Source organism: Vicugna pacos, chromosome 9, assembly GCF_048564905.1.
Source record: "Vicugna pacos chromosome 9, VicPac4, whole genome shotgun sequence".
In the NCBI taxonomy this organism is placed as follows: Eukaryota; Metazoa; Chordata; class Mammalia; order Artiodactyla; family Camelidae; genus Vicugna; species Vicugna pacos.
The window spans coordinates 44,723,274-44,746,142 of NC_132995.1; the positions used below are offsets into that span (position 1 = coordinate 44,723,274).

Below are 22,869 nucleotides of genomic sequence, written 5' to 3' on the forward strand. Positions count from 1 at the left end.
AACCATAAAATTGTTTACTATGTCTGTGAGTCTGTTTCTGTTTTGTAGATGAGCTCGTTAGTGTCTTCATTTTTCTTCTTCTTTTTCTTTTTTAAGATTCCACATATGAGTGATATCATACGGTATTTTTCTTTCTCTTTCTGGCTTACTTCACTTAGAATGATGAGCCCTAGGTCCATCCATGTTGCTGCAAATGGCATTATTTTATTCTTTTTATGGCTGAGTAGTATTCCATTGTATAAATACACCACAGCTGCTTTATCCAGTCATCTGTCGATGAACTTTTAGGTTGTTTCCATGTCTTGGCTATTGTAAATAGTGCTGCTATGAGCTTTGGGGTGCATGTATCTTCGAATTAGAGTTCCCTTTGGATATATGCCCAGGAGTGGGATAGCTGGTCCCTGACCGCATTGCCACTGTCAGGTCCATCTGAGTAATTGTTCTTTAGTCATTTATGGTTAATGTATGAGTTTCCTTTGACTGGCAAATTATTACAAGCTTAGTGGTGTAAAACAATAGAAATCTATTCTCTCAGTTCTGGAGAAATATGAAATAAGTTTCCCTGGGCTGAATTCAAGGTGTTGATGGGGCTGTACTCCCTCAGGAGGTTCTAGGGCAGGATCTGCCTTGTTTCTTTCAGCTTATGATGGCTGGTAGCATTCCTTAGTTCAGCAACATCATTCCTGTCTCTTCTGTCTTCACATTACCTTCTCTATATATCTAACCCCCCTCTGCTCTCATAAGGATGTTTGTGATGACATTTAGGGCCCACCCAGATAATCCAGAATAATCTAATCTCAAAACCCTTAATCACACCTGCAAAAACTTTGTCATCTAAGGCAGCATTCACAGTTTACAGGGATTAGAACCTGATATCTTTGAGTGGCTATTCAGTCTTCTAACAGTAATTATATTGATCTGTATAAAAGAGAAAAACCCAAAACAGGCCCTAATATAAGATAGAAATATATTTCTCTCACAAAAGAGATCCTAGAACTGGCAAGGCAAGTTGTACAATGTCAGCATGGACCCAGTCTTGTTCTAAATTACCATTTGGCTATCCTCAGTGGGGTCATTATCCTAATGGTCCAAGGTGTCTGCTAGAATACCATTAAGTGCTTGTTCCATCTCCAGCAGGATGGAAAAGGGGAGAAAGGCTCACCAGTTTGCTTTTAAGAAGACTTTTGGTAAGTACCACGGAACTCTCCTACTTAAATAATTCTGTTAAGAATTAGCCAATTAAGTAACTGTGTTAAGAATTAGCTGATTAAATAATTTTGTTAAGAATTTAGCCACATGGCTATGCCAGGCTGCTGACTAAGGTCACTGGGAAGTGTCTTAGTTGGGTGGCAGTGTGCTACATCAAATAAGTTGAGGATTCTGCTACTGAGGAGGAGGGGAAGAGATGTTTGAGTGGGCAACTAACTCCTTCAGCTGTAGTTCATCACTGCCATCTGTTTCTACATGTCTAAAAGCTTTGGAAAATGGAAAAAATGTTGGTGGACGGCTGGCTGTGCTCAGTAAATTTAAATTTTCATAACTCTGAGATTGGCACTATGTTTACCCTTGTTTTACAGTTTGGATAATGAAACCCATCAGATTGATGGTAAAATATAGCAGATGACTTCAGTACCCATATAACATACTTTTGTGACACTTGTGTTTTCAGCTATAGTTGTGGTGGATATTTCTGTGGAACTCAGAACTCACCTTGCATAGCACTATTCAGGTGCTGGTTACTTAAAGCTTTTCTCTTCCACCGTACACTATGTTTTATAAAGGCTGTAACCTGGAAGTTTTGTTTTTCCTTATCTATAAAATGGCTATAATAATGCCTTCTGCTAAACTCAGAATGGCTAAAAGGCTTAAACATAATGAGGTATCACCTCACACTGGTTAGAATGGCCACCATTAAAAAGTTCACAAATGATAAATGCTGGAAAGGGTGTGGAGAAAAGGGAACCCTCCTACGTTGTTGGTGGGAATGTAGTTTGGGGTAGCTGTTATGGAAAACAGTATGGAGATTCTTTCAAAAACTAAAAACAGTTACCATATGATCCAGCAAACCCACTCCTGGGTATGTATCCAGAGAAAACTTTTAATTCGAAAAGGTACGTACACCCCAACATTCATAGTGGCACTATTTACGGTAGCCAAGACATGGAAGCAACCTAAATGTCCATCAACATGTTTGGATAAAGAAGTTGTGATATATACCACATGTACAATGGAATACTACTCAGCCATTAAAAAGAATAATGCCAACTTTCAGCAACATGGATGGATCTAGAGATTATCATACTGAGTGAAGTAAGAAAGACAAATATCATATGATATCATTTATATGTGGAATCTTAAAAATGAGACAAATGAACTTGTTTACAAAACAGCAGCAGACTCACAGAAAACAAACATGGTTACCAAAAGGCAAAGGTGGGGAGGGATAAATTAGGAGTTTGGGATTAACAGATATAAAATACTATATACAAGATAGATAAACAACAAGGTCCTATGGTATACCACAGGGAACTATATTCAATATCTTGTAATAACCTATAATGGGAAAAATATGAAAGAATATATGTGTAAGTATATATATATGACTGAATTACTATGCTATACACCAGAAACTAACACAACATTGTAAATCAGCTATACTTCAATAAAAAAATACCTTCTATATCTTCTTCAGGATGATGTGAAGAAACAATTACATAATAAATATGAAAGGTTTATGACCTCATAAAGTGCCATTCAGATGAAAAATCAGAACACTTGCATGCAAGGTAACTCGTTCAGGAAGAGTTTGAAGTGGCTGAGTAAAGCAATTGGAACATTTAGAGCTTCCAGTTTTATTACACGTTTATTATATTTAATCTATGTTTAAGTTGTGTAGTTTTATTATGTTTAAATTGTATTGGGGTAATTTACTTTTACCAACAAGAAAAATATGTAGTCCTTGTCTTTTTAACTTTTCAAAGACAAATAACTCATAATTATAGAGATCTTTAAGATGTAAGAAAAATCCCCAGAAGAGCCACCTTGGTCATTTGGGTCCACAATAAATTCTCATCTTTGGAATTCTATAGATTTTGAGGCAAAGTGATAGGCAGAAGCAAGCTAGAGTTGGGACACTAGGCGATATGTGTCAGGTTCTGGCCAGCTGAATTCAAAATAAGAAATAGAATGAGACAAGTGTTTAAACACATTCAGGGGGGACTATGGGCAGGCTGGAGAACAAAGCTTTTGAGTTCAGACTGAGAACGTTGGAGAGCTCCGAAATACGCTGAGGCAGGGTCAGCACCTCGGACAGCACCACACTTTACCTACTTTTCTCTACTGTAGTTCGTCCGTGAATGCACGTTGCAATGATTCTGCTAATTTCCTGAGACTTTTGACTTCTTTATGCTGAATAGTTGTAATCCCCTATAGATAGCACTCTTTTGGAAGGCTCTTTATGACAGTGTAGGGATGAGATTCTTTCCTTTCCTTCTAGTAGACTTCAGCATCAGAGCTCATAATTGGACCCCTTTGGGAGAGCTGTGAGTTTGAGACCCAGTATTACTGGTATTCTGGGAGCCGACATCCTTCAAGTTAGGAGGAAATATCTGATACCTGATTGTGCTACACGGAGAATACTACTCAGGATTCTTCTATTAGTGGAAAAAATGTGAGAAAGAGGATATGTTGTATTCATTTGGAGACAGGCAACTTCTCATTTATACTCATAACTTGCTAGCCTCCGAGTGTAAACCTCTTTTCAGAAAGAGTGGATTGGGTTTTCTTTCACTGTGGAAGAAACTTCTGAAGTTGGTTGTTGTCAGCAAGTTTTAGTGAAGTCAGGCAAAACAAACTTCTGAAAGAGTTTGGCACTGCAGCCTCTTTCCCCTTGTTGCTATAGTGTCATAGTTACAAACTTATGCATTGATTAGTTATTCCTTTATTGAAAAATATATAAGGATGGTCGGACCCACAATTAAGGTGGAGGAGGAAAAAGGTTAATATTAATTGAGCAATCACCGAATCCCATGTCCTATTGTATGTATTTTAAGTAAAACAATATATGGTATTTACAACAACTACATACTATTACTCTACTTTTCAGATGAATGATTGGAATTTCAGAAATGCTAAGTGATTGCCCAGTGTCTCATAGCTGGTCAGTGAAGGAACCAGGGCTCCTCAGTTTCATTCCCACTAAATCAAATACTGCAACAGCTAGCTGGTAAGTGATTTGAACTTACTGACTAGACAGCACTAAGTTCCTCTTCATTTTTGACACCTGGGTATACTTTCCTATGCGGTAAGTGTTTAAAATGATGTTGTAAATTATATCTTATCCTAAATTTCTAGATACTATTTTACAGCATTTACTACATTGCCTGAAAGAGAACTCTGCCTAATATTTGTGTCTTAAAGTGGTTGCTATAAGATACTAATATTGCTATGCCATTTTTCGTTTAGCTGAGTACTTATATGACATATCTCTTTTTCATTCTTTAATTTTCAATCCTTTTGCATTCTTATATTTTAGTAGTACCTTGTAAATATCTATTTTTTCCCTAGATAAACTTCAGAATCATTTTCACAAAACCAAAACAAATCCTATTGGGGTTTCATTTGAGTAGACCAATTCCTCCTACTTTATTCTCCTTTTTCAAAATTGTTTGAAATTGGCCTTAGAGATTAAGTCAAGATGGAAGCCCTTCCTATTGAAAAATCACCTGTTCCTTTCCATTTGTACAAGTATTTTTTGTTGCTAGTTTAGTCCCCGAGTATTTAAAGTTTTCTTCATCTATGTCTTAAACACGTATTGTTAAATTTATTCCTAAATATTTTTGGCTGTTTCATTGCTTTTTTGAATAAGATCTCTCTGTACCCTAGTATATTTCTCCACATAGTAAGTTGAATGATTTATTAATTTAATTCACAATGTCAATAAATAAGGAAAATTTTTATATTATTGAAGCATCCTTGAACACCTGGAATGAACCCCAACCAGACTTTTATTGTTTTCCCACACTTTTCAAGAGGAGACACAGGCAGAACCATCTTTACTCTGTCATCTTGAAACTGGAAACACCAAAAGAGGTTTTTTTAATGCAAGAAGATTGTCAATTTCCCCAGTGGACAGAGAGGAAAGGTCTTATGGAAGCCCTGGGAATGCAGGGACAAAGGGTACAGAAGAAGCCTTAGAGCTGAGTAGGAAGGAACATGGCTATAGGCCCAGCATAGAGATGGACTTCCAGAACATTGAACTATGAGAGCCAGCTTAAGTTTTTAACCATTACTTTGTGTGATTTTTCCACCATCCCTCATTTCCAAGGGAATTAGTTAGGATATGGGCTGCTAGGGCTGATATAGCAGCTCCATGACTCTCCCTTCTGGCTGCTCTCTCATCCTCAGGGGCCACATCCTCATCCACATGGTCCAAGATGCTCACACCCCTGGCAGCATTCCCTGGTTGAGGGACTAGGGAGGGTGTGCTCCTTCTCTTTAAGGGCATAGCATTGCTTTTTCCTACAGCCTATTTGCCAGAAGTTAGTCACATGTCCACACTTTATTGTAAAGGGTGCTAGAAAGTGTTATTTTTTTTCTGGACTGTCTTTGCCTTGCTAGAGATTCTGTTACATATAAGAAAGGGAAAACGGGTTGGAAGACAAGGAGTGTGGTCTGCCTCTCCAGGCCTTCTGTATAGCTTTAGGAACTTGTCATGCACCTGTCCCAGCACTGTTAGGAGTCGGAGCTTCATGATCATTTAGGAGGCCTTACTTTATCTGTAAAACATTTGAGGCCATTATTTCTGTGACACTGTGATCTAGTTCTTTTTTATTTCTTTAGACAAGACCTCGTTCCTAGCTAAAGGTCTGCTTTCTGGGCTTAGGAAGAAGTGGAAACAGCACTTCTTGCCAAGAGCAGTGTAATCCCCAGCTATCATTCTGACCAATCATGGGACCACTTTCCTATCTGAATGCTCATTTTGGGCAACAGTGATGATCAGGGAAGAGACAAAGCAGAGAAGAGCTCCTGGTTAGTGTCATGATCTCAAGCATAAGACATATCCTACCCTCAGTGGCACTGAAATAAAGAAAGGTTCTACCAGGAGTTGGGGCTGAAGCCCTTGGACATGTCAACAACCAATGTTTATTGCATGCCTCCTTTGTGCTGGGCCTTGTGCCCTAGCTGAAGGGAAGAGACTTAGAATGCTGAGAGGCTGGAGAGATGAGGGAGGGCTGACTACCTTCCAGTGCAGCCACATTGGAGGCATCAGAACTGAAAGGTGAAAGGCCTGCACTGTCAGGGTTGGGAGGGAACTAAGAGTGGTTAATCCAGGGGCTTTTAGTGCTGTTCCCCTCCCCCAGGCTTCATTTTGGAATTTTACAGGGACTTTTTTGTCACAAGATTTGGTGATGTTGGATGGAAGCCAGGAGGGCCACAAAAATCCTGCAATGCACAGGTTGGACCCACCTATCAAAAAGTTTTCACAGACTTTCATGTCTTGCTGGACATTTATGTGGGTAAAAACTGTTTAGAAATTACCTGAATCTAGAGCTTTTTTTTTTTCCCCCGAGATAAACACAGTGTGTTTTTGCACAGTTTTAACATAGCTGATTCTCCAGAAAGATAACTACTGTATAATGAAGAGAAGATTGTACACTGTTTCATTCAGAACTTTACCAAAAAGGGATCACCACTATGGACCACACCTTATGATTTTGAAACACCAATGTAAGATACAAGCATTGTGGCTGTGGCATTCAGTCACATTTTATGTGAGGAGGCAAATTATCTGATCAATTTATTACTTCTCCTACAATAGTCATGACCAAACAGTTACATTCTGAGATATATATTTTTTTAATTATAAATTACTTTCCTTTTATTTCTCTTTTCCCACATGTTATTACATAAAATTAATTTTTAAAATTCAGGCTGTTTATATTGCCTGTGATCTTCTATGCCGTTATCTATGAGTTTCATGACAGGGGAGTATGGTGGTCATTAGGAAACATTTGTTCCGGAAGGGGGGCCTTGAGTTTGACAGCGATCCACGGGTCCAGTCCGGAGACTTCCAGATCTGTCTATACCTGCAGATCGACTAAGATACAGAGCCCCGGCGCCACCCTCCAGGTTGGGACCAGCGCTTGCCTCTCATTCTTGCCTTCCCAGCCCACTGCGAGGAGCAATTGCTTTCTGAATGAGAACCACAGAAGACGAAGAAGAAACAAGTTGGAGGCTCGGAAACAACTGGCTGCAGGGAGCTAGGCCAGAGCACCAACGAGAGGGAGCGCCGCTGCTCCTAGAGAGGCTCGGTCGCGGCCTGGTGACGCACTTCCGGCCGTGCCTCAGAGCCGCCTGCTGCGGAGGTGAGTGTGGGGCCGCGGGAGGCGGGGAGGTGCCTGACTCCGAGTTTGTGGGTGCTGTTATGTTGCTTCTCCACCCTGGGTGGAGCTGGGTCTCCGGTACCTGGGGGCCTGTTCCGCCCCTCTTCTACTTCCACTTTGTATTTGGTGGCCAATTACGTTCCGTCCCATCCCGTGGAAGGTGAAGCGTGGGTTATTGTCACAGCCACGAAGACCCGAGAATTTAGCACTTTGGGGAAAATGCTGCTGGCCTTTTGGAAAGATGTGTTGGAGCAGCCACAGGGTGCATTATTGCAGGCGTGAAGCGGCCTGAAGTGGTATCAGGTCTTTTGACATGTTAAAGTCGTGCAGGGTCTTCTACCTGAATGCATTTCAAGTATGGATTGTATGCACCCTGGCGTCTAACACAGGGTCGTGAGTCAGAGTCATTGGGGAAGCAGAAAAAGCAGAGCCCCACCAGGACGTCCGAGAGCAGAAGCCCGGCTTTTGGAGGCCACTGTCTTCTGGAGTGGTGTCGGTTCCAAAAGGTAACCCGGCTCAATTTCTCTTGGGCTGTGGGATGACAGTGACCTGAGAATAATTTATGCAATGTAGAGTATACTGACTTGTTCAGTCCTAGAATATACATAAAATAGTTACAGAATTGCTCATTCATACCCTCATGAAAGCAAGTTTACCAAAAATATACTATAAAATAGTAATGAAAACATGAAATATTAAAAAAAAACTTTGGAATGTGGCTAGTAGTGTATTCAAAGGATAATTTGTGGCCTTACAGGTTTTAATTGCCTAATAGGAAAGAATGAAAATAAATTTAAAAATTGTGCAACCTCAAGAAATCTTTGGGTACAAGTCTTTTTAGCCTTTTAGTGTTTAGTTAAAATACTGTTTTCCAAAGTTATTTGGTTATTTTCTTTCCCACCACTTCAGTGTGGTTATGTTATTCAGTTGTGTTATACTTAGGTTCATTTGCTGTTTTTTGTATTCCTTTTTGCGTCCTCATCCCCTATCCCATCCCGGGATATATATGTGTGTGTGTGTGTGTGTATATGTATACACACACACACACACACACACATACCTACATACATATAATTATATATATATATAATCAACCAACCATATATATATATATATATATATGATTTATATATATATAGGAAACATTTCTATGGTTATGAAAGTCTGAACAAAAAGGCACACTCAGAAGTGTCACATCCTCATTGTCCCTTCCAATCTGTTTCCTTCCATCCTGATTCCATTCCTGGGTTCTTTTCACCCACTTCTCATCCGTACCTGAGGCAACCATTCTTCTTAGTTTCTGGTTTATCCTTTATTTCTTTTTGCACAAATTACCAGATACACGTATATTTTATTATATTTCTTTTTTTTTATTACACAAAAGGTAGCAACCCAACTTTTGCACTTGAGAAGTCATTCCATATCATAAAGATAAGTCTGTGTGTATACACACACACACACACACACACACATATTTAAATGTCACTCACGTATACAGAAGATTATATTTAGCATGGCATTTATGAAGCATAGTAGTAAAATGAGCACCTGTTAAACACACCACACCATTAAGAACATTGCAGTATGGTTGCATCTGTCTATGTGTGCCTCTTCAACCCGGCTCCCACTTTCCCACCTCTGGAGGTAATAACTGTTGAATTTTGTGTTAATCGTAGCCTTATTTATTTTTTAAAAATAATTTTATTACGTATGCATGTGTCTGTAAATAATGTGATTTATTTTTTTTCGAGCTTTATGAAGATGACATCATGGTGTCTGTAGTCCTCTGAGACTTGCATAACTCAGGTATTATGTTCCTAAATTCATCCATATTGTGTTCTAGCTGTGAGCCGCTTATTTTTTGCTACTGGGAATGTTTTATCATATAAACTGTATGACAGCTTATTTATGTATTCTCAGTGGACAAGTGTGTTGTTTCTAGTTTTCTGCTGTTAAAATCCTGCTGATAATGAATAATTTTGTATGTATTTCCTATGTATGAGAGTTTCTCTTGGGTATAAGTTTTAAAATTTAAGCATGAATGTTGAATTTTATTAAACATCTTTGGCATCCACTGAGATTGAGAGTATGTTTACCTTTCTTTGACTTATTAATTTGGAAAAGTATACTAATCTGTATGCTAATATTAAACTTGCACTCATGAGATGATCCCTCTTAGTCATGATGTGTCATATTAATGAACTACTGGAGTATTAATATGGCATACTCCTCAATATTTAGGATTTTTGCATCCGTATTCATAAATGAGACTGGTCTACGGTTTTTGTATAAGTATTGTGCTGGCATCGGAAAAAGGACTGGGAAACTTGTTTTTCTGTTCTCTGCTACAGTTTGGTGTTAGAATTATTCATTTCCTAGATACGTGAAAGGATTTGCCCATGATATATATTGGCTAAGTGTTTTGTGAGAGTTCACTCTTTTCTGGCTCTCTCAGTTTAATTAGGTAAAAGTAATCATGAATTACAGAGAGAAATCTGTGTAATAGAATTGGTAGAGTTGATTTATTAGATTCAAATAGAATTGTGTGTTCTTCCCTCTTAGAATAAGTTTTCTTTTTAAGCATTCATAGAATATTGTTTAAATGGTTACTGCAGCTACCAAAAACAACAACAACAACTACTCTCAATCTGTAAAGCAGAAGTAAATAGATCAGGTTATTTAAACACCATGCAATAAAGACAGAAGATAAATTAACAACAAACTGTCCTAAACAATTCTTTGTTCAGAGACAAAACACAATTGCTGATGAGTTATAAAATAGTGATTAAAACATGAAATATAAAAAGCCTCTGGGATGTGGGTAATAACGTATTCAAGGAAACATTTATGGCCTTAAAGGTTTTGATTGCCAAATAGGAAAGAATAAAAATAAGTGAATAAATCATGCAACCTTTAGAAGGTAGAAAAAAGCCTTTTGTAGTCTAGCTTGCCCTAAAAGCAGAACATAGGACAGAGGCAGTTTATTTAGTAATGTCGTCTCAGAAGTGAGAAATAAGGGGAGTAAAACACAGAAAGACGCGTTGTCAGGTTCGCCTCTCTACAGGCGACTGGTATTCTGTCTTACAGGATCTTTGAGGAGCCTTGGAATCTCATGGCTGCCCACATGATGGACTAAAGTTTATCCATTGACCTCTGTCCCCTGTTGGTCAAGGGCAGCCTCACAAGCATTAACTCTTCTGTCCTTCAGGCCCGGCTGATGTCTGCAGATGTCCCATACGTCACAGAGAAGCTCCAGGGCAGGTGCCAGACATGTGTAGTGTAGACCCCTGAGGAGGCCCTGGTAGGTTGTACTTGTGCAGAGCTGGTCAAAGCCTCTGAACCAGACTAAGAGTGGACAAGAGGATTTGGAGAGGTGCATAAGTTGTCTCTTAACAGAGCTAAAGAAATGTTAATAAAGCAGAACTTAATTAAATTAAATTAAATTAAAAACAAATAGAAAAGAGAGTGGTGTTCTTAATAAATAGAAAAGCTGGTTCTTGAAAAGTCAAAGAAAACAACATTAACATAGATAAACCACAGTTCAGCCTAACTTTATTGGTCTGCTTGGGCTGCCATAACAGAACACCATGCACTGCCTGACTTAAACAGCAGAAATTTCTCTCTCACAGTTCTGGAGGCTAGAAGTCCAAGATCATAGTACCAGACAATTTGGTTCTTGGTGAGGGTTCTCTTCTCGGGTTGCAGAGGCTGTCTTCTTGCTGTGTCCACATATGGCAGAAAGAGAGCTCTGGGGTCTCTTCTTATTAGGGAGCCAATCCTATCAGATTAGGGCCCCACCCTTATGACCTGGTTTAACTTTATTACCTCCTCACTGATTGTATCTCCAAATACAGTCACATGGGAGGTTAGGGCTTCAACATACGAATTTGGGGCAGACACATTCAGTCCATAACATTAACTAAGGGGAAAAGGTATAGAAAGCACGTATATTCAAAAGAAGAAGTGGGACCCAAAGAAAAATATAATTCAAAAAGACGCATGCACCTTAGTGTTCACAGCAGCACTATTTACAATAGCCAAGACATGGAAACAACCCAAATGTCCATCAACAGATGACTGGATAAAGATGTGGGTGTGTGTGTGTGGGTGTGTGTGTGTGTGTGATGGAATACTACTCAGCCATAAAAAAGAGTAAAATAATGCCATTTGCAGCAACATGGATGTACCTGGAGATCATCATTCTAAATAAAGTGGGCCAGAAATAGAAAGAAAAATGCCATTTGATATCACTTATATGTGGAATCTAAAAAAAAAAACGCAAATGAACTACTTATTATTTATAACTTAGATGATTGATTTCTTGAATATGTGTAAGCACATTTGACTCCTTTATGATTGGATTATTACATTCTGGTGATTCTTATTTGTGATTGGCTTTATTTGGTAACTGAAAGTTTAAAATGTTAAAGCTCTAAACTGTTTTTAGAAAACAGTACATATATGTAAAGTAAAAAGTGCAGTATACTGTATATATGTATTTGCATGCAATATATTCTATATGTGCAGTCAAATTGTAACAATTCTACCTAATAAAACTAAAAACTGGAGGGAGAAAAAATGGGAAAAGCAAAGTAGCTCCAGATATGGAGGAAATGAAAAATCATGAGCCATTGTTTTCCATAACTACACTGAAGTTGAAACTCTGAAAGACATAGGCAATATTTTAGGAATATAGAAAATCTGAAGACTGACTTTGGGAGGAGCAAGCATCCGAAAGTAACCAATCCATGTGATTTTGAATAGAAAGGACAAAGAGTGCTGGGTCACAGCACCCTGGATGCTATGGTGATCCCCTCTCAGGCATCTTAGGCCCTGGTTTCTTTGCCATCAGAAGGCTGGAAGGTATGAGAAGCCAGCCTGTTACCTCACTTCCTCAAGGTAAGCCTGGGCCATGCAGGAAGCTGACCTCCCGTGATCTCTATACAGAAATATCAGGACTCTTGAGGACACTCAGCTGTCTGAGGGAACAGGCAGGATGGGAGGGAGCAGCTGTCCCCTTCTCCAGGTACTGTCTCCCTGGAGCCAGACTCTGAGGCCTCAGTGCTGGGGCTGTAGCCCCTCCAGCCTGGCTTCTCTTGCAGTATAGTAGAGGGTGATGCTTGTTGAGAGAAAGAAATAGGTCTAAGGTCTTGGGAAAGGTCTATTTCTTGAGCTGAATCATTGCTACATGAGTCTTTGTTTTATTGTTCTTTAGACTCTGCATCCATTTTATGTACACCCTTGTGTGTGTATGATGGTGTCAGAATTGTAAAATCCTAGGGTTCCTGGCAGTGAGCATCAGTGTCATGGCTGGGAGGAGCCCTGGGTGCAAAGCTCGGGAACAGATGGCTCCCTTCTCCCCATGGCAGATCCTGCTTGTACTTCTGTCTGGATGTTGGCTGCCTGCGTCTCAGATCTGTGGGGGCAGTATTTTTCCTGGTGCGGGTGGCTTGTCTCACACTTGTCTCTCTCTCTCTGTTCTTCCACAGCTCCAGTCCTTTTCTGAGAGGGAGACCAGGTGATGGCAGCCATGCTCCTAACAGTCTGGCCCCAGGTGAGCTGTGGGTCCTTCAACTCTTCCTGTGAGCAGTTTCTCACTGAAGAAAACTGAGAAGGGAAGCTGGTGAGCCTTGTGATGAAAGCTGGAGGGGGCCTCCATGCTTCTGCCTGCTGGACTGGGGCTTGTGGGAAGAGCAGTGATGTGAAGGGATTGGGGCCAGAGACAGGACAGTGAAGGGATGATGCAGCAGGGAGGTGTGCCTGAAAGGCAGAAGTGTAGCCTCTGCACACTAGTGTGCTTTGCCCCTGTGGTGCAGGAGCTCCCCAGCAGAGGGCTCTAAGCTGCCTGTGAATGGAGGAGGGAAGCCGAGGACTAGGGTTCCAGGGACGGGGTGTAGGTAAAAAGGAATAGAAGGACCAGATCCACATAAAGGATGGCTGTGCCTCTGCTTCTGGGGACAGGGAGGATGAGGGGAGTGGGGTCAGGGGAGGGAAAGAGGAAGCTGTGGGGCAGGATGTCTCATTGTGTCGTGGAGAGGTTTTCGGGCCTTGGGACGCAGTGGCCAACCTTTAGGTCTTTGTTGAGAGCTCTGGAACCTCTACCTTAGAAAAATAAACATGCAAACAAAATTTTCCATACGATTTCAGGGACTTCTTGGACCACCTGATGCTCATCCATGGACCTCCATGGACTATAGGTTGGGAATAATCATTGTCACAGTAACTCTAGTAACACCTTTGGAGGCTTATTATGCTTCAGGCATCATACTAAGCGCTTTGCATGGATCATTCAGTCCTGACAGCTGCCCTTTAAAATAGGTGCTGTGTTATGTTCATCCTACCACAGAAGAAACAAAGGCAAAGGGGAGTGACTGAGTGACTTGCCCAAGGTCACACAGTCATTGTGTGACTCTGTTCAGACTCGTGACACGTGTGGAACCAGCAAAGTTAAAGTGGTCAGATTTATGACAGCTGTGTAGGGAGTAATTCAGGAGAGATTTGAAAGCAAGGTGACCACCTCAGAAAGAGTCCCGTTGGTCTAGGTGATGGAAGCTTTATTAAGGCAAGTAGTTGTTAAAGAGGGGGAGCCCATTCAAGTAATGCTTACATAAAATTCTTTGAGGGTGGAGAGTCAATGGATTGGGGTTGGGGAAGGGTGAGGGAAGAGTCAGGAATGAATTCTCAGGTTTCTTTCCTAAGTGGATAGTAGTGGGTGACACCACTGAGATTTGAATTCAGGAGGAAGTACCCTTGTGGGGTAAAGGTGGGTAGTGGATGGAAGTGAAGGCATTTAATTTTGTGCAGAGATGTTACTTGACCTCCAGGATCACAAGGTGAGTGAGTCACAGAAACACCCACAGGTTGGACCAGATTGTTGATGGGTGGAGGCCAGTAGAATTGAGCAAGACAAAGCCTGGCAGGGAGACGCTGAGAGGCAAATTGCTGCCAGTGTGTCCCCAAGGTTGTTACAGAAGGCCAAGGTGGGCAGAGCAAGAGCAGCCAGAGGTGGCAGCTGCCCAGAGGGGAAGAGTGGGCCTGGGGGCCGCACGCGGTGATGGCAGAGCCTGTGCGTACAAAGTGGTGCAGAGGAGGAGCTGAAAAGATGGCCGACCTCCCTTCTTTCTGAACCTCCTTGGAGAGACGGTGAAGTCCTGGGTGAAGTTGGACAGGATGAGGATTGGATGGGAGAGGGTAACAGAAAATGCTGGGTTTCCAACGAGAGCCACTTGGAAGCAGAATGGGCTGCCTGCTCTCACCCCGCCCTCCACCCCTCACCGGCCTCCAGCCCATCTGAGCAGCGCTGAACTTCCTCGGCTGGAGGTGCCGGAGCAGGGGCTGCACAGCCTCTTGTAGGGGGTTCATGACCCAGATCAGGCAGGGTGGGGGCTGCATGAGACGGAAGCCCTGGCTGTTCTTTGCGGGTGGCTTGAAGTCTGAGGGTGAAGGCAAGCTGTGGCAATCTGGATGGAGAAGGTAAGACCTTAAGGGGGTGCAGTGAGAAAGCGTTTGGGTGGGTCCCAAGCTGCTTCCACCAGTGAGGGTGTGGCCTAACTGAGAGAAAGCAGTGGCATTAGGGGAACCCAGTCATGGGAATTTTTTTTCTTTCAACTGATGTCATCCTTTCTAAGTATGAAATATGGCATGAGGTTTCTCTGCTGTGAGAGAAGTCAGCTATTCTGTGGTTTACTTTCCAGGTGTTTTTTCCAAATCTTTCCCCTTGTTATTAATTTTGTGCTCTTCACAAGCCCCTCCCCAAGCCCTTATACTGCCCTCTGCCCCTCACTTAGGGCCTGAGCCATGGAATTGGCCCTGGGGCAGCAGGAACCTATTGTTTCAGAAGTCGGTGACCTTCGAGGATGTGGCTGTGTACTTCACCCAGACGGAGTGGGACGGCCTGTCCCCTGCACAGAGGGCTCTGTACAGGGATGTGATGCTGGAGAATTATGGGAATGTGGCCTCCCTGGGTAAGGCCTCTCTCCCATTGGAATTCAGACTCTGCCGGTTAGGGTTTCCTGGCGTCCTTCCCCCTCCACTGATTGCAGGTGGGGCCTCTGATAATCCTGTACTGAATGGGAACCCCAGGGCTGATTCCTAATCCTCTAGACCCAGGGGTTGCTGGGAAGGGTGAACCCCAGGCCCTGTTTGGGCCAATATAGGACTTTGCTGGGACTGGTATGTACTCTTGATTCACTCTAATAGGAGGCTGTGTTTTGAACACAGTGTGGAAAAAAGTAACTTCCTATTCCACAGTGTTATTCTCAGGTTCCCCCTCACCCTACCTGCATCTCTTTTGAGTCTTTCCAAGGATCTCAGTGTACTTTGACTATTTCAGGCCATGGTCAAAGAATGGTATCCCTTTGGGCAGAATCTCAGTCTGGCCCCTTCCCAATTCTTCCCACATCTTCCCAAGGCTCCCACCCCTACCAAGCACATATACCTTCCAACACCCACCCCTACTTTCCCATAGTTCTTTGGCACAGGACCCCCAGGGCTCTTTCCTTCTCTCCCCATTGCAGAGACAATCTGAAAAGAGGTTTAGGAACTCATCTGTGGGAGATTATTCACCTGTCTTTCCTATTTCCTTTCCCTACAACAGGATTTCCCCTTCTCAAACCTGCTGTGATCTCACAACTGGAGGGAGGAGGTAAGCTGGGGGGCCCATCTCCACTGGCCTCTGGAACAGGCACAGGCCCCCAGGGCCTCTGGACTGGTAAGGGAGGCACATATTGCCCATTATGCTGGAAAGTTTAACTCTTTAGGAAGAAAATCAACTTTAGCAACATACTAGCATTGTTAGCCAACTGTAGAGAGTAACATTTAAATAAATTTTAATGAATTCTAGAGATAGGTATGGTTGAGACCTTTTTGACTGTTTTCATAGTTTGCTATTTATTTCTGAATCCAAGAACAGATCATTTTTCAAATGCTTCATTCTAATTCTTTTTAATCCTAATTTTGGAATTCTGCCTTTCTCAGACAGAATGAATGGATTCAGTACTTTTTTGGGTCCTTGCTATTTTCTAAGCGCTGTCCACTTAATGTGAAGGATGAAGAATTAGCAGTCTTTTTACCTAGACTTTAGAGTAGACTTTCTGAGGTCCAGTCGCAACTGTGCTACTTCCTAGTTGGGTGACTTTGAGCAGGTCAGTTATTTGCATTCTCTAAAAGACACTGTTCTCACCCTTAAAAGTGGAATAATAATAATAAAATGAGATAATAGTGCTAGTCTTGTGGGTTGATGATTAAATGAGGTAACATGTACCAAGTGTCTAGCTTATTGTGTGTGCTCAGTTAGTCATTAATTTTTTTTTGAGGAGAAAGTTGTAATACGCTGTAGGAAATAAGCTGGGAGGGAGGAAATAATGCTGTCAGTTTGGTGCTTCTTAAAAGATGTACCAGGGCATCTCCTGGGAGTCTTGCAGATGCACAGATTGTTATTCAGTTAGTTTAGGGCAGGGCTGAGATTCTGCTTTTCAGTTCTCTGGTGCTGCCAATGCTTCTGGTTCCCAGAGCATGCTTGAAGTAGTGAGATTCTCATTGGCTCACACAGAATAGCTGCCTGGTGATTTCCCATTTCCATGAGGCCCAGCTTTACTTCCTGCATTTTGAGTCCCTAGATTCTCTTGGATCTTTCTGATGAATCTTCTTTTTGAAAACGGTGGTTTTAGTGGATTTTTGTTCCTTGTAATCATTCAACCAGCTGTTCCCTGATCAAGGAAGACATGTTTTGGAAATGGAGAGTTTAACATGCTTGATAGACAGAAGGGGAAGAAAGTAATATTGTGGAGATTCTTAGTCTCAGAAGTCTGGATTTCATTCTGTAGGCAGCAGACAGCCCTGAAGTCTTTGAACAACCTATCATGATCTCAGCTGAAGATGGAAACATTCATCTAGTCAGCATGAGTAGGTTGATCGGGGTAAGGGGTCAAATGGATTCTAGGCAAGCAGATGGGGAAATCATAGGGCATAAGGCCTGTGTCAGCAGAGTTGATTTTTTTTAAAAAATCTCAGATGCCCCACTCAGTGACTTCTGCTTAAATGTCATTTGCTGGAACTGTGTCAAATGTCCATCCCCACTGCAAAAGAGGGTGGAAAATGTAGTTCTTAGTTGCAGTTTTTATTGCTACCTCAAAATGGAGGTGTGCTAGTAAGGAAGAGAGAATGGATATTGTTTAAGCAGCCAGTAGCATCTGCCACAGCATAGGATCTGGTTAAAAAAAAAAGGTCACTAGGGTAGAAAAATTGGCAAAGAATGTTAAATGGTTGAGGTTGGGAAGCCCTGTGCCAGGGGGCCCAGAATATTCATGTTTGAGTACTAGAACAGTCTACAAATTCCTGTCCTTTGGGAAAACTGCAAATTGAGTTAAAGCTTGCTTTTGCATTGTCTTGTTTTCTTGAGATCTTACTTCAAAATTCTTAACTGATTTAGGGGCTTCTGAGATTTGTGGCAGGACCTTGACGATCTCTGTTTGACTGGCGAGCTCTGTGATGGCGAGCTCTCCTATTTATTCACTGTTGAGAGAAGGAGCAACAGGTTTAGGTAACATGGATTGTCGGACAGGACAGTTCTGCCGGACCTTCCTTTAGGAAGAGAAGGATTACCTGGGATTACTATCTTGGCATTGTGGGTTCAGGCCAGTTTTATTTTGGAGAAGTAAAATAGACTGTGACAGAAAGCAGATCAGTGATTGCTTGGGGCTGGGGGTTGGGAACAGCAAACGACTGGAACAAGGAAACTTTTTGGGGTGATGGCAGTGTTCTAAAACTGGAGTGAGGTGATAAGGATCACAACTTACACAACTGTATAAACTTATTAAAAATCACTGAACATTTTCATAATATATCAATTATTCCTCAGTGATGCTGCTTCAAAATTAGAAATGTGGTATTTGTAAAAAAAAAAAAAATTGAGCCGTAAACCTAAGATTTGTCCTGTTTACTGTATGTATGTTTGTTTTACTTCCATAAAAAGTTTTACCCAAAATATATGTATATAAGTGTTTAATCCACAGAAGAAGTACAGATAGTAATCAACATGAAAAAAGTTCACCCTCAGTAGAAACCAGTGGAATACAAATTAAAACAATGAGAGGTGTTTCATCTATCACATTGAGAACAATGAATTTATAGTAAGTGATGGTGAGAGTACAGCAAAACAGGAGTGGACTTCTGGAGGTGAATATGAATTGGTAGTCTTCCTAGAAGGTACTTTAACAATACTTGTCAAGAGCCTTTTAAAAGTTTGTACTTGGTAACCTGGATATTCCCTTCTAGGGCTGTATCCTAATAAAATAATCAGAATTGTAGATGAGGATTCACATGTATAAAAGTTCATCATAATTTTATATAGTAACAAAATATTGGAAACAACCTGAATTTTCAGATAGGGAGAATGGTAAATTACAGTACCTCTGCAGGATGGAGTACTCTTTAACAATTAAAATGTATATTTTTATAGAATATGTAAAGACATTGGGAAATGATCATCATGAATATTAAGGAAGGAAAACTTTTACTTTAAAAAAATATATGTATGATTTTAGGAAGATGGGCAGGAGATACATCAGAAGATTAGCAGTAATTTTTGTTAGATTTTATATTTTGGGTAATTTGAGTTTTCTTCTTTGTAAGTTTCTGATACTATAGATGAATATTATTTTTATAATCAAGAAAAGACCAATAGTATTTTGAGAATGGTTGCTAGGGAAATCCAGGTCATTTGGGTCTATTGAGAGTGAGTATAATGAAATACTGAGGGAGCATATTATGTGTGGTTGAGGAGAAATGAGAGATGAAAAAATAGAGGCAGCATTTTGGTGCCAATTATGAGAAATTTGGGAACAGATCAGTAGTCCTACTGGGACTATGGGGATTATAGAAAGACTAATGAGATTATAAAAAGAATTTTAGGGAATGACCAATTTTAGGACTGAGAGAAGAGGTAGAAGGAAATGCAAGGAGAATGCAACAGTGTTCAGAGAGGGTAGGAAGAAATGGAATGGGAGAGATCAAATGGGCTAAACAGAGCCTTTCTGAAGCAGAAAAAAAAGCAGTTGAAGGAGGAATTTTGAAAAGGGTAGAGTTTAAGTTCTCAGAAAGGAAACAAGATTCATTCCCTTTTACTTTGTGGTGTTGCTAACACCTGCCATTCCATGTTGCCACATGTTGGATCCTATGCCTTTTCCTTCTTAAGCAATTTCCATTTTTATTAACAGAATGTTAGAAAGTATGGTGTAATGGGGAAGAATGCTGACCTGGCAGATAAGACCTAGAATTTTGCTCCTTTACTATAACTTATAACCCTCTTGTTATTGGTTATTGGTTTAGAGACTGGTGATCTTTTAAAATCATTACTTTAAAATTTATGATATTGATACATGCTCAAAACAGCACAGAAAATGTAAAAAGTGGGAGTTGGGGGGAAGTTTCCCAAACTTCCTGTGCCAGTTTCTTGTGTATTCTTGCTGTAGTTTTCTAGGCATATTCAAATATATGTGTGTGTGTGTCAGCCCTTTTTATTTACATTTACACAAATGAAAGATACTCCTCATACCATTTCTCAACTTGTTTTTCCATTGAACAATGTATTTTTGACATCTTTTCATGTCAGCACATACAGATTTGTTTCGTTTTTTACCAGCCATGTTATTCCACTTTATGGATGAACCTTAATTCTTTGATCTAGTTGGTGATTTTAAAGAGCCCCTTGATTGCCGTGATCCTTTATTCTTTCTATCACCCAGTTCTTTCTTTTTCTTTTTTAACATTGTTCTTACATGGTATTTTATGTTTTCTGTTTTTTATAGTAGATATTGATATCCAGACTGACAATAATTTGACAGAGGAAATGTATGAAGAAAAACATAATACATCATTTGAACTTCAGAGGGACTTTTCCCAGGAAACAGACTTTTCAGAAACCTATATTCTAGAGAAGCAGCAGGAAGTCCACTCAGTAGGAAGTATCAAGAAAGAAAACAGCAGTGTCATTGATGGGACAGTGGAAGATAATACAAGCCCCACGGAGGACTGTTTCTTTAGTCAAAATCCAGACTTGAATCAGTGTCATACCATCTCCCCTGGGGAGCAGCCCCCTGAGTATACAGGATTGGAAGAAGCCTTCAGGTTTGACACAAAACTTATTCAGCATGAAATAATTAATTCCAGGGAAAGACCTTTGAGATGTGAAGAATTAGTGGAAACCTTCAGGTATAACTCTCAACTTAACCAGGATGAAGATAGCTACACTCAGGAGAAGCCCTATCAGTGTAAGGAGTGTGGCAAAGCCTTTAGCATTAATGCAAAATTAATTTGGCATCAAAGACTTCACAGTGTGGAGAAGCCCTTCAAATGTGTGGAGTGTGGGAAAAGCTTCAGTTACAGTTCTCATTATATCACACATCAGACAATCCACAGCGGGGAGAAGCCCTATCAGTGTAAGGTGTGTGGGAAAGCCTTCAGCGTTAACGGGAGTCTGAGTAGGCATCAGCGAATCCACACAGGAGAGAAGCCCTATCAGTGCAAGGAGTGTGGGAATGGCTTTAGCTGCAGTTCTGCATATATCACACACCAGAGAGTCCACACTGGAGAGAAACCTTATGAATGTAATGACTGTGGGAAAGCTTTCAATGTTAATGCAAAGTTAATTCAACATCAGAGAATCCACACTGGAGAGAAACCTTATGAATGTAATGAGTGTGGGAAAGGCTTCAGGTGCAGCTCCCAGCTTAGGCAGCATCAGAGCATCCATACTGGAGAGAGGCCCTATCAATGTAAGGAGTGTGGAAAAGCCTTCAGTAATAATGCAAAACTCATTCAGCATCAAAGAATTCACACAGGGGAGAAACCCTTTAAGTGTACTGAATGTGGAAAAGCCTTTAGTGTTAAAGGGAAATTAATCCAGCACCAGAGAATCCACACAGGTGAGAAACCCTATGAGTGTAAAGAGTGTGGGAAAGCCTTCAGGTGTAACTCCCAGCTTCGGCAGCACCTGAGAATCCACACTGGGGAGAAGCCCTATGAGTGTAATGAGTGTGGAAAGGCCTTCAACGTTAATGCAAAACTAATGCAGCATCAGAGGATTCATACTGGGGAGAAGCCTTTTGAATGTAATGAATGTGGGAAGTGCTTTACTTCTAAAAGAAACCTACTGGATCATCACCGAATCCACACTGGAGAAAAGCCTTATCAATGTAAGGAATGTGGGAAAGCCTTCAGCATCAATGCCAAACTAACTAGGCATCGGAGAATACACACTGGGGAAAAACCTTTCAAATGTGTGGAATGTGAGAAAGCATTTAGCTGTAGTTCTGACTATATTGTACATCAGAGAATCCATACTGGAGAGAAACCCTTTCAATGTAAGGAGTGTGGAAAAGCCTTCCATGTTAATGCCCATTTAGTTCGGCATCAGAGAAGCCACACTGGGGAGAAACCCTTCAGATGTGTGGAGTGTGGCAAAGGCTTCAGCTATAGTTCTGATTGTATTATACATCAGACAGTCCATACTTGGAAGAAACCCTATGTGTGTAATGTGTGTGGGAAAGCCTTCAGGTTTAGCTTCCAACTTGGTCAGCATCAGAGCGTCCATAGTGAAGGAAAATCCTAATGAGAAGGATGTAGAGAACTGCCAAGGCTAAAGCTGAACTGGATCAAGTATCCTCAGATTCACCCTGGTGGAATACCCTGAGAGAGAAATGAATATGGCAGAATCTCCACAAGGAAACAAAGCTTTTCCATTTTATTCAGTTTTAAACATGGAGTGATGACCAGTTTAAATATAACATCCAAAGATAAATTTTTTTTATACCAACAATGAATAGAAAATATCTCATTCCCAACAGCATCAAGAAAAGTAGATTTTCTAGGTATAAACTGAATTATTCAGGACCTATGTGGAGAAATTATAAATCTCCACTGAGGGCCACAAAAGGAAAGTTAAATAAATGGGAGAAGAGAGAGATACCTTGTTCTTAGATAGAAAAACTCATGAAGATACTCTACCTAAATTAATTTATTGCCCTTTTGTTTTTGACAACAAGCATGCATCACTTTCGTAAAGAGGAAAAACAATAAAGATTTCCTTAAAAAAGATGAGTAGATCTTTTTATTTTCATGGAATGGAGAAAAACTTGCCAAGCATCAGATGAAAGCTAGGAACCAACCATGAGAGAAAATACTGATAAATTGACTTTTTAAAATTAAATATTTGTTTTTGTTTTAAATAATCTTAAATAAGATTAAAAGATAAGGCACAAGAAGTTTAAATACCTTTGTAAAATTTGTGACATTAAAGTGTAGTATCTACAAAGAGGTCTTGGAGGGTATGGAATAGCTCAGTGGTAGGGTGTGTGCTTAGCGTGCATGAGGTCCTGGGCTCAATCACCAGTAGCTCCATTAAATAAAAAATAAATCTATTATCTACTCCCCCCACCAAATTTTTTTAAATAAAAAGTAAACATAAAAACCCCAAAGAGGTCTTAGA

The 22,869-nt window shown here is 40.7% G+C and overlaps 1 protein-coding gene across 2 annotated transcripts; it reads left to right on the forward strand.

Annotated features, from left to right (window-relative positions):
* Positions 1-39: 39 nt before the first annotated feature.
* On the forward strand, positions 40-22,496 carry ZNF23 (zinc finger protein 23). 2 transcript variants are annotated; one of them, XM_072967676.1, is made up of 9 exons: positions 40-2,786; positions 4,106-4,225; positions 7,171-7,367; positions 7,775-7,891; positions 9,137-9,191; positions 12,875-12,939; positions 15,223-15,349; positions 15,982-16,029; positions 20,192-22,496. In XM_072967676.1, the coding sequence occupies exons 6-9, from the start codon at positions 12,907-12,909 to the stop codon at positions 21,991-21,993; spliced, it is 2,010 nt and encodes a 669-aa protein (XP_072823777.1). In that variant the 5' UTR covers positions 40-2,786; positions 4,106-4,225; positions 7,171-7,367; positions 7,775-7,891; positions 9,137-9,191; positions 12,875-12,906; the 3' UTR covers positions 21,994-22,496. The 2 variants fall into 2 exon arrangements, with proteins under 2 accessions (XP_072823777.1, XP_072823778.1); XM_072967677.1 differs by having other exon boundaries at positions 20,195-22,496.
* The last annotated feature ends 373 nt before the right edge of the window (positions 22,497-22,869 follow it).

Bases quoted from the DNA above. Each gene is read 5' to 3' on its own strand.
- ZNF23 (XM_072967676.1), top strand. From the start codon at position 12,907: ATGGCAGCCATGCTCCTAACAGTCTGGCCCCAG. The intron at 15,350-15,981 runs GTAAGGCCTCTC...TCCCTACAACAG, and splicing joins TGGGAATGTGGCCTCCCTGG to GATTTCCCCTTCTCAAACCT. The intron at 16,030-20,191 runs GTAAGCTGGGGG...TGTTTTTTATAG, and splicing joins CTCACAACTGGAGGGAGGAG to TAGATATTGATATCCAGACT.